General features: G+C 42.1%; 1 protein-coding gene across 1 annotated transcript in view; it reads left to right on the forward strand.

The window, feature by feature from the left end:
- The window catches only part of mtcl2 (microtubule crosslinking factor 2), a gene marked incomplete at its 5' end in the record, with an annotated part of 91,954 nt that overhangs the window by 55,220 nt on the left and 24,525 nt on the right, over positions 1-12,209 (forward strand). The window contains one exon of the mRNA XM_080470031.1: positions 8,334-8,396. Coding sequence (XP_080326157.1) covers positions 8,334-8,396 — 63 coding nt within the window. The remainder of the gene's footprint in view (positions 1-8,333; positions 8,397-12,209) is intronic.

Consider the following 12,209-nt stretch of genomic DNA (forward strand, 5'->3'; position numbering starts at 1 on the left):
TTCTGTTAGCTGTGTTGATTTATTACCTGAAGGCAACAATGATGTATGACAATGATATACAAGGCAACGTTTTTATTCTTGTGTTTTGACGTATGTTGTATCAGTACACAAGTTTATGAAATTCATGTTGTACAGTACAACTCCTTTAGCTTAGGAACCACTGATGCATCCTTTCGCAAAGGAGGCGAGCTCATGCTGTCCCACAATTCCTTGCGGCGACTACGTTTAAAGGGACCCGCTCATCTGAGCGTTCAGGAAAACTCACAATGTCGGAAAAAGGGAGCAGATTATGTAAGTTACCAAAGCAATAATCTGCCTTGAACAACTTTAAATCCTATAAAACCCAAGTGTTCTTTTTGTAGTCCATTTTTGGAAACTTGTAGTTCTTTCCCCACCACGGCAGACGTCACTAACTTGCGCCGCCGTCGCATTATTATGACGTCACTAAGTGAAAGTGCTGTCCGACTGCCACACTAACCTGATCGCCTTTCACTAACGACTTTCGGAAGCCTCCTAACACCTTTCCTTAACCCCGTGATGTCATTCACGGGGTTAAGGTAAAGTCGATAGTTAAGGAGTTAGGAGGGACAATTCGGACGTACCCACAGTCTCACTTCGAAGGGATTGTTCTGTTGTCTTCTTTGCTGATTCTGCTGGTCTAACATGACCTATACTGCTTGACACTGCCCGTACAGGTCATCAGTGGTACTGCTCAGTTTGCTCCACATCTGTAAGCTTCCTGGATACGTACATAATTACACTTGCAAGGCAAGGCTAATGTATTCATAGAGCACCATTCAAACAAAGGACAATTCATAGTGCTTTTCAAAGAAATAAAATAAATTAAAGAATGACGGATAATGAAAGACAGAAGGCTTGATGAATGTCCAGCTGTGTATTTAGCGGCAAGCATGTTTCTTCAACCCTCAAGATGAAGAGTCAGCAGTTTGTCCAAACAAAATAACATAATTTTACCTGAATTTGTCTGAAAGTGTATCAGAGCAGAAGACTCATAGACTCGACCTTTTAATGTTGGTAGTTGTATCATATTTATTGACTCTGCTGAAAACAACGCTGCCAAATATCTCCAATACAGCAACACAGTCGGCTTAATAGTTATGGTGAGGTACAACCTGCTGAACTTTTATGAAAAACCACCGGGCTGGTTGAGATTATCAGGATCATGAGGTAAAATGCTCCCATTTATTTCGTCTCCGATTCTCAGTACAGGATTACAAACAGCACAGCGGCATACTAAGGGAGCTCGGTGCTCGAAGCATCAACAGCAAATGGGTTGATTATTTTCCTAATTCAGCAATAGCAGGGTGTTATAATGTTTTCACAAAATGTGTGTTGAAGTGTGAGAGCCACTGCAGAGCGTCAAAAACAGCGCGGGTGTGTAGTAATGAGCTGAGCAGTCTGGGGATTTGGGGAGAACTCTGGTGTTGCTCGCGTCTTATCTGCTCTGCTCCGTTATGCTGCGAGCTGCTTTACTTACGGAGAGAGCTGCTTAACGCTGCATTTGCATCCCAGGAATTAGGTGAAATCGGCCATCAAGTGTGACTGAGAATAAACATGTTGTTAGGATCCGTTCACGACATTACAAACAGCCATTTCTGCTTGTAGTTTCAACAAAGGGCCAGATTTTCCGTGGTAATGAAAACTCAATGAGATGTGATTCTGAATGAGAGCACGAGTCCCTCCATAAAGAAAACAGGAATTATCGCCTGTTTATTTCTGCTATGCTTTGTTAGTATGTAGTGGGATGGATGATAGTTTTGTCTAATTGTCCCTTTTTCACTCCTCCTAACGACTGTCCATCTTTACCGTAGACACACAGACTCACAACTCGGTTATGCAACCCATTGTGTGCCCCGATGTGACGGAGCTTTGTTCCAGTATGTGTGATGAAGGGGAGGCAGGGGCAGTGATGGTAATGATGAGACACGAGTGTCCTGTTCTCTCACACCGAGACTGGCCCCTCGTCTGCCAGGAGAGTGTGTATCACTGTGTGTCTGTGTGAGTCTGTTGCGCCACACACATCAAATAAATCAATTTCGTTCCCAGAAACCTGCTTCCATACGTACATGTGCACTTTCTCACTAATCCAGCAGCCTGATCTAATTTATGCCCTCAACGGAATTTTTTTTAATTTTTTGCTGAAAGGGTAGCTTAGGGTAAACACTGAAGGAGCAGATTTTATTTTTTTTTGGAGAGAGAGAGATATGTGATGTCAGATTTTCCCTGTCGAAAATTTCCAATTACCTCAGTGAGCAGTGCATAAAGGTAACTGAACAACACTCGGTTTTAGTGTCGGTTTTCTGCTAAAGTCTTGGCACTCTAGTATCATGGCGCTTAAAATGACACTATGTCGTGCTCAAACTTTTCACTCATAGTAATAAACTGATAGTTTGTGAAACGCGCATTAATGCGACATAGGATAGAGCCCAAATTAGGATTATTATGACCTGGTCAACTGCATGGAAACAACTTTGTTTATACGTGTACTGGAGAACCCAGGAAGTCCAAGCACTTCAGAGTCAACTTTGTGATCCTTTGAAACACATTTGTTTGATACCTCTTCATTGAATAAAAACAGATTGGTCAATCCCTTCATTAATTTGGCGACCAAGCTTATCAACGCACCAGTGACACAGGTCACATATTGCAAACATGAGGATCCTACTCACGACCCTATTTCTGAAGTTTTGCAGCTACTGCTGCCCTTGTTAGTCCTTTATGGCAACAGTCAGTGTTACGTTGATGCTCTGTTGATTGGTTGCTTCTGACAAGTGTCAGTGTGACAGATGGCGATTGCTCGGTGACTTTTGATTGAAGCAGAACTGCCTTTTCATTCTCATCTTTTTACCATTGAAACAGAAGATTGAAACCAACTTGTGTGACATATATCCTTTTATAAAACTTTTCCAACAACGCTGCATGCTGGAGCTAAAAAATAACACAATACAAGTTAGATTATCCCAAGAATATGTGCACAAGCATCATCCACAAAGAAGATTACCTGCAATGAAGAAGCATTTAAGAAAGTGGTCATGTCTTGTGTTTGGTCCAGTTGGACATCACCAGCCTGTGCCATGTTCACATTCCCAGAGTCAAACTAGAGTTTGTTGACAAGCAGAATGAGACTTGCTTTTTAAACAGCTTTGGCCAAATGTTGAGAGATTTCCACTGTTTGCATGTCAGCATTCATACTTGCAAAAGTACCACACTGACAGAACGGTCATGTCATAGATTACTTTAATCTGACCAAACATAAAAGGTGTGCTTTCACACTCCAAGTATGTGTGTACAAGCATGCAAATGAATACAAAAATGCTTGTGCAAACTTTGATAAATAGACAGCTGCTGGTCACAGGTGATCAGTGAATGAATGTAGTATAAAGAATACTTGGAGAGAAGTCTTTTGACCAGTTTGAGCCGCCCTTTGAAAGTCTGACAAAGTGAATTCAAATAACCTCAGTTTCCTAAGTAAAAAGAATAACGTGATAAAATGTCCTTGGCTTTTGAAAGTAACAAAGAAAGTAGATGCACAGTCAGTCAGCTTGATTTATATTCTTAGAGTCGATTTCAAACTTGAAGTTTTTCCTTGCTGCTGTGTCACTCTCAGGATTTCATGGCTGGTTGCTCCTGGTACGCCGGTAGGCTCTCTGTACGCCGAAAGCAAATCTGATTTCCGTGCTGCTTCCTCTCTCTTCCGCTCCTGTGCTCAGGGAGCAATCTCATCTATTGTCAGTTAACCTGTTTGACGGGCCGTAACCTGACGAGGCTGTTAAAACCATTTCTGCTTAAAAACCATGTCGGGATACTAAAAAAAACAACTGACATTTTTTTCAGCGCGGTCTGTGGAACTACAGTCTCAATGAAGCAGTTTTGAATGTTCATGTCAGTCTGTTTTTGTTTCCTGTTTGTTTTTAGCTTTTCAAACAAAATTCATGTCTTGGTTTGCATTCATTTCATTCTGTTTTTTTTCAAGAATCCTCACTGAGTTCTCACTGTCTTAATTCATTGTTTCATCATTTGTTTCCAGTTAAATTACCACCACGCCCCCCCCCCCCCCCCCCTTTTTTTTTAAATGACATTTTTGTCACTTTTCTTGGGTTATCCCGTCTTTCTATCGTCTTGTCAGCATTATTCTCTGTCCAGACTAACCTCAGTCGCTTGGTATGTCACGGCTGGTTGAACCAGAGATCAGATTGGATTGGAAGGAGGAGAGTTTAGACCGCTGTGACTCCTCATCCATGACCGAGGAATGACAAGTTATCTCTCTTTCGCTCTCCCCTTCTTTCCCTGGGCCTGCCGTCATTGTTGTTATCTGTACCTCAGTCACTGACATGTCGCTGCCTCCCATACCTGATCTGTTTCCTTCAGTCCATTTTGGTGTTTGAAAATGTATCTATGCCTTTCATTTTCTACCTCTCTCTCTACCTGTCTCTCTCTCTCTCTCTCTCTCTCTCTCTCTCTCTCTCTCTCTCTCTCTCTCTCTCTCTCTCTCTCTCTCTCTCTCTCTCTCTCTCCATTTCTCTTTCTGCCTCTGTCATCTTTTCTCCAAGCGCTTGTTCAAGTCCACCCATCTGCGCTTCTGCTGCAGAAGATAGTGAGATAAATCCAGACAGAAACCTGTGGTGCTTGCTGGAGAAACACGGGAGGCAGTCATAAGCTGTTTAATATGTTATCAGATAACATGGAAGTCAGCTTGTTATCTTATCTGTGGTGTAACTGTAGACCTACAGGCTCAGAAACATGAGAAGCAGGCTCTGGTCACAACATGCGAGTCCCCGCCTCACAGATAATGAACTTTGTGAAGCATTTCCAAGGTGTTGATCATATTTTGCTTGCTCAGTGAAACTGGGCAGAAGTGCACAATGCAACACTTTATCAAAAGATATCATTATCCATTAGAATGCCACTCTTCTGAATTTTCAGCTGGAAGCAGTGGTTTCCCATTTCAGCTGTTGAAATGACAGCTCAGGCAGCTCGTTGCCCGTCGAGGCAACGTTTAATACGAAGCAACTCAGACACATTTCAGTGCTGATGATGATCAGTTTGGGCAAGAGTTTGACAAGCTGTGCCAGTATTTTATGGCCTTGGCGTCTAATTGCCAGTTTCTGCTGCTGTTCTGTGTTTCACAATGAGAACAGTCAGTGAGACACAGTCTGAGGAGGTTGAGACTGACTGGTGGATGGGGCAATCAGCATCTTTTTCTTTTCTTTTTTTTTCTTTTTCCAAAAGCATGCCAAGTTATGTTCTTTACACTTGGGTGAATCCAGGCGTGGAACTGACCACAAAGCAGATTTTGAATGCATCACAATGTAGTGCAGTAACTGTTAACAGTTCAGGTAACTGGCATTGGCAGTGCTCATCAACAAACAATGGGCAATGTTGCTCACCAGGAAGAATGAATAACATTCCTCATGTAATTCCCTTTAGCCTGAACGAATAAAATGACGCATGGCTTCTTACTGAATGGGATTACACTGTATTTTGAGGTGGCTCTGTTTCTTTCTTTCTGAAGGTTTGAGAAATGGCTTGTTTGAACTTGTTTAAAAGGTGGGCAGGTCATTTTTTTACAGTGTAAACTCAGCTAGATCAAATTAGCTCTTAAAGTAGAAAGAAACCCATTATGTAACCCTTATACCAGCCAATTGTATTGCGAAACATCAGTAATCTCTACATCTTATGTGGCGTCATCTAAAATTGCAGGTTTATGAGTTTTACTATTGTTCTAGGCATGACTCGATGGGATCCCTGAAAAGAACACCAAATATACAGTATGTTGGTGTATCGAAATAGACTGAAACGATGCATTTATTTTAGTTGATGGTCTTTTTCTTCTCCTTGTGAAAATGTCTCTACTAGCAAAGGTTTCCATTGCTGCCCTGGTATTATAGGAGTTGCTCTTCAGAGGAGATGTCACATCACTCACCCTCCTAATGCCTATTTTCATCGTTTGTTGGATCAGCCAGCTCATGCAGATGAAGCGATGTGTGATATTCAGAGTCACGAGCTCCCTCCCGAGAGTCAGGCATGAATCCATTTTCATCATTTTTCCACAAACATGCCCCCAAACCCCCTCTGCAATTGGAGCGCAGCCCCGCTAAAAGCCCGATCCAACCGCTCCGACGTCTGTTCATCCTACAGCCAGAATCAATGCCTCCATTATCAGGACGGCATATTGACTTTAGAGCCATTAATAGACTATTTGCAGCTTGATAAACTGCTCTTACAGTGGGTTGGGACACTGATGTTGGGGGCAATGGGGGAGTCAGGGGAGGACAGGGAGAAGAGGGATGAAAAGTCCATAGAGGGATGAGGCAGGAGGGCACGAGATGAAAGGGCGGGCGGGCGGGGAAGGGGGGGTTGGGGGGGGTAGGTAGAAGAGAGAATGAATAAGAAGGCAAAGACGATGAAGGAATGGAAATATGTGATAAGAGGGAAGAGTGACAGAGAGGAAAGGAAAGGAATAATTTGACAAATAAGCAAATCCCCTCTGTGCTGAGGCTGCACTGCGTAACACCTGGAAATATTTATAGAAGCTTTTGCGCTTGATTGTGGAAATGCTGTTTTTTTTTTTTTTCTTTTTCTTTCAATTCAGTTGACTTCCAATGTGGTAAATTTACATTCTGGCGTCAGGCAATGTTACAGTGAAATGCAAGAGAATGACCTTAGGATGAGTTACTTCATATCTGTTGTCCTCTCCTACCTTTTCCTTCCATCCATCCCTCCAGTTTTTTCTTTTGTTGTCAGTGGTTGGTTGCAGAGAGTAGCTTGTTTCCATAGAAACCAACTGAGCCAGATGAGCTTAGCTACTTGTACTGCAGCGTCTGTCCTGTGTGTGTGTGTGTGTGTGTGTGTGTGTGTGTGTGTGTGTGTGTGTGTGTGTGTGTGTGTGTGTGTGTGTGTGTGTGTGTGTGTGTGTGTGTGTGTGTGTGTGTGTGTGTGTGTGTGTGTGTGTGTGTGTGTGTGTGTGTGTGTGTGTGTGTGTGTGTGTGTGTGTGTGTGTGTGTGTGTGTGTGTGTGTGTGTGTGTGTGTGTGTGTGTGCGCGCGCAAAAAAGAAGTAAGCGTGGTGATTAATGAGAGTGTAATGCACTGGGCAGATACTTGGATGAACAGAGGCTGATGGGTCCCTCTGTTTGCTTGTCTCCGTTCTTGCTCTTGTACCGCTCAGCTGTAATGCCACGCTCTTATCTGATGTTGCTGCGGTGATTAAAGTCGCCATGGGAATGATCAGCATCGCCAATTGCAACGATGTGTAGCGCGCAGCCCAGGATGAGGAGGATGTGTATCATATGAAGTACCTAGTATATGTGTGGGTGTGTAACTTTGTGGTTGGGGATCTATTTTATGGCTCTGGAGCGAGCTGCGCTCCTGGATGATTTACTTACATTACTGAAATTAAATCTAACTTTGTTGCTGTAGATGTAGGCTGAATGAAGGTTAAAGCAGAACACAAAAAAATGAACAGCAATGAAGTTCTATCACAAGTATTTTCATTGAAGTTATCCTAAGAATTTAAAGGTGTAGATTTGCTCTGAATAAAGAATCTTCTCACTTCAAAAACAATAGAATTAATAAATTTACTGAACTGTCCGTTATCAGTGCATGAGCAATCAAGTCTTTATTATACCACTGTGAGCCGAATCAGACCAGTGGAAAGAAATTATCATATCATGAGAATATTTAAAAACAAGCAGATTGTCCTGACACTTTTTTCTTGTGGAGAACATAAACACAAGAAATTACAATCACTCCATCTTCTTTACCTGCGTTCTCTAAGGTGTGGTCATTGGGAGGTGGGGTATATACTTTCTGAGATTGGAGGAAGGGCAGAAAACAACGAAAGCATACTCCCAGGAAAAACATGCAAACTTCCCACAATATAATGTGGCAATTAGTGGGCTTGGCAACACTGGCAGTTTCATTAAGGAAACCTTTTCTCCGAACAATGTATATAAGCCAAAATGTTTACTGAAATGGGTTTCATTGTGTCGTTAAACAATCTGGCAGCTCATCATCTGGTTTTCCAAACCAGCTGCCAGGTGAAGTTATGGCCGTGACTGGGTCGTGGTTCTGTCACAAGTTGTTAGCAAAATATTGTGGGTTTTAAAACTGCATGTTGGTGTCAAATGAAAATGAGAATGGATACCTGTAGTTGTACAGAGTTGTTTTTTCTCACTGCAGGCTGTCTCCTCACCTTTCTGCACTTCCTTTTTTTTTTTAGACCAAATTCATTCTTCATTTCACGGGAACCAGTTTCAGTCGATGCACCGTCACATCTCACTAATGACACTGTATGTGTGTGTCTGTGTTACAGAACTCCCAGAAGAAAAGAGGCGCACGACCCAACAACAAACCTGACAAGAAGCTTGGTCCACAGGTAACACACGCACGCACGCACGCACACACACACACACTTCTGGCTCGCCAAATCAATAAAAATAATAAAATGCTGCTTCAGCAACTATGGACTCCTAAACGAGGACAGACACTGACAGGTCTGACATGCATACACTGCTCTCAGACTGAGGGAGATGTGTAACGCAAACATGAACAACAAATAGCTCAGTGTGCGGAGTAAAAAGCTGTAGTTACACAGGAGAAGAAAACAGCGAACACCTACACGCACACAAAAACAGAGGGCGACTGAAAGGCCTTTACAACCGTTTCTACACAATGGAGCTGACAGTAACAGCCTAAGTATGAAATACGGATAGAATTGTGTCGGGTGTTTAAGGTGTAGCTCTTGGTGTCAGCTTCGCCTCAGGCAGCTGTCACCGCTTCAGAAAAGTTACCGGGTGTGCTGAAGGTGAACGCCGTCTGCTACTCCTCCTCAATCCTGCAAGTGAAGTGAAGCAGCACCAAGTGCACATTGATACAAACCATCCAACCATCCATCCATCCATCTGGGTATATATTCTCAGTGAGAGCCGTAACCATTTCAAAACCATGCAGTCAGTAATCGGTTTGATTTGAGCCAGAAATCGATCAACAGAATCAGCATGAAGGACACTGAAAGAGCACAGACCTCAGCCAAGGCTCGTTCTCCACTTTTTTTCTTATATATCTAAATGTACAACTGTAACTCCACTTTCAAACTTGTCCTCCCTCTGCCCAATACTTGCATGTACTGCAGTGGATCGGCCAAATGCCCAAATCTCGTATAGTCAATCAAAGCAAGAAATAATTTGCGGCTCCACACCTGCCTCATAAGGTTTTGAGATTGGTCACTGGTTTGTGCTATGGTCATAAAGTGGAATGAATTCAACAAATAATCTGAAAACCAAGCCTCCATAGGTAAAACGCCAGCTGACAGCTGACAACACTTTCACTAACCTAATCAAACGTGTATGTTTGCAGACAGTGGGAACCCGGAAGAGAAAGACCTCAAGCCCAGAATCAAACCCTGGGTTTTGTTATGGTGAGGCAACAGTTCTAACCACTGCACCACTGTGTGGCTCATTGAAGCCAGTAAGATAATGCAAACAGTTTAAGCATGTCAACCCATCATTTCAGCGAGTGTGCTCAAACCTTTTGCTTAAAACAGCAGTTTTACTGCCTCATTTGCTGCTTCAAACCCAATTTGAGCTGAGAGGAAATGTATCTGGATTTTCTGGGTCGATCGATCACTGTCATGCTGTCACAGTCTTGTTTGATTTTCCTGTTTGAAGTTCAGTGTGTTGCTGCCCTGTAGCTCGTGACTGAGAGGTTTGTATGTGTCTCTGTTTTCTTTGACCTACTTCCTCCGGGGTTTAAACGCTCTATCTGCCCAAACGTACCGCTGGAAACAGATCAGCACTTCCTCAGCTTCCTCTCATCTTTGTTTCTGGGCCTGGGCCACCTCCTTCAGGTGTTTGTATTCACTGTAGTCCTTGGATACTAAGTTGTTGTGTATTCTGGGTTAAAGAAAATCTCTACCTTCGCTCCATCCTCTCACGTGAGAATTTTTTACACTGTCCTCAACTGTTTTGAAGTCAAACACCCCTCATTCGTCTTCATAAAAGCTTAAATAGACCTAACACTGCTGAGATAACTCATTTACTCTCCGTGGGGAAAGGCACACACTATAGGGGTGAGGCGTGTTTTACAGAACAGCAAATTATGCACAAATACACTTCAAAAACCACCAAAGTGTTTGAGGTGAAGGTAGTTCTCTGCTCCACCGTCTCTCTGTGGCTGCCAGCTCCAGCCCTGGCTCCACTTCCAACCCACATACCATAAATGGCTGTAAAATTCGTTGGCTATCGCCTCATTTAATGTGGTTGGAGTCACTCCACAGGCTGTAAAACAAATACAGCCACGGAGCTGCTGTTGAGGAATGAGCGCACGGGGTGACCTGCGGTCAGCAAGGCTGGCTTTGAGATGAAAGAGAAAGAGATCCATAAATACTGCCTAAATCGTGTTTTTTTTTTTTTTTTAATCAAGGAAAAATCGAAATTATGCAATTCTAAGGCGTGTTCTCATTTTGTTTTGTATAATTACGCCTCCAAAATGCTACAGTAAAGCATTTATCTTCGATAGAGATAGTAAATTACCCTCAAATTATAACAATCCAAAGGAGTTTTTGTCTAAATTAGGTTAGAGAACGGTTTCCGATATGTAAATCCAGCAGACATAACATAGTCATTGCTTTGTGTTGCATCATGTATCTCATGGAACTCAATTATTATGTCTTTAGTGGTTGGTTGGTTGGTTGGTTGGTTGGTTGGTTGGTTCAGTGATACAAAGCATCAGTTGCATCATACCAAAAGTCCCTTTGTCGTAGTTCGAGCACATATTTCAGAGTGACGTATGGCAGTGAAGGCTTGATATACTGTATGTAAATAAAATGTGTTCACATGTATGTCTAATCTTTTCTGTGCTGAATAAACTTGAGGTGTATGAGGCTGAAGCTTTACTTTATTTGGTGTGACCATATGCCAGCCTCATGATTCTCCTAACTTTTATCTTTATCTTATTGCTGTTTTTTGCCCAAAGGAAAGATTGTGCGATAAGTATTTCCAGGCTATTATAGATGCTTAGTCTCTGACACACTGTTGTGTTTTGTATGACCTGGTGGGTTGGACAATATTCAGTACACGCAGACTAAAAGTTTTTTTGTTTGTTTTTTTTTCTCTATAAAGCAATATACTTCCAAATTACTGAGCTGAATTTATCCATTATGGGCTGCTGTGACAGTAGTTGGTAGCGATTTGCTGTTTTTTTACTCCCAATGTTGGAGGTGTCATCCCTCATTTAACCCCATGGGTAGTTACCCCTGAAGGTGTGTGAGCATGTTACATGGCAAAAAAAAAAAAAGATTATACAGCTAAAGTCTATTTACCTACAACTGCCTTTTATTACTTTGCATCCTGATTGTAGAATTTACAGATATCTCAAGCTCGAAGCAATAATACTATAAGTATCATTAAGAATATGCTGAGGCAGACATGTTGCTGTTTTTCTTGGAGTTTTATCTTCCTAATTATATGCTGTTCTGGTTTATTATGGTCCTCGTATACATGTTTTATAGGTTTGACTTTATATTGTGATTTTAGCTGGGCTACTATTTGGCAACGCCTTCCTTCCAGTCACTTTCTTTTCAGATGATAGATGGCATCTGAGGCAAACTGATAATGAGCAAGTTGCTCTTTATCCTTTGTGCTTTTGTTTGCTTTGTTTTCAAGCCTAACGAGGAAGAAACACTGCACAACTCCAACCTCACCATTTGGCAGCTCAAAGCCCCAAGCAATTCAATAACTCTTTGTCATTATTGTTTTAAGTACAACGTAATTTAAAATAGAATGAAATGCCAATTTATCCCAGTTGAGTTGCAACTCTGTCATGGTTTGTGGCTTGAATCCAAATGGGAGAAAGGAAAGTGTTTCAGCGTGCTATAATTGGGCCAGCAGTGACGTCAAAGCCCATGGCTTCTTAAACTGTCCAGTTTTCCGTGGAGTCGGATTCAAAAGTTGGAGATATCAACCTGAGCAAATCTGTTTATGCAGCGATCGACCGTCACTTGTGTGTGTTTGAGTTTGTCTGCAGGATTCATTTACTTTGTTTGTATCCTGTCTGGTTCACTGTTTATCTCTGTTTACACTGGTTTTTGTGTCTTCCTCTCTTTGAGTGTTTGTTGTATCAACTCGTGGTTTCCAACCTTTTTTTTTTTTTTTTTTTTTTTTTTTTAATGAAGCCCTGTAGATTCTCTCTA

The sequence above is a fragment of the Lipophrys pholis genome, assembly GCF_963383615.2.
Source record: "Lipophrys pholis genome assembly, chromosome: 8".
Lineage (NCBI taxonomy): Eukaryota > Metazoa > Chordata > Actinopteri > Blenniiformes > Blenniidae > Lipophrys > Lipophrys pholis.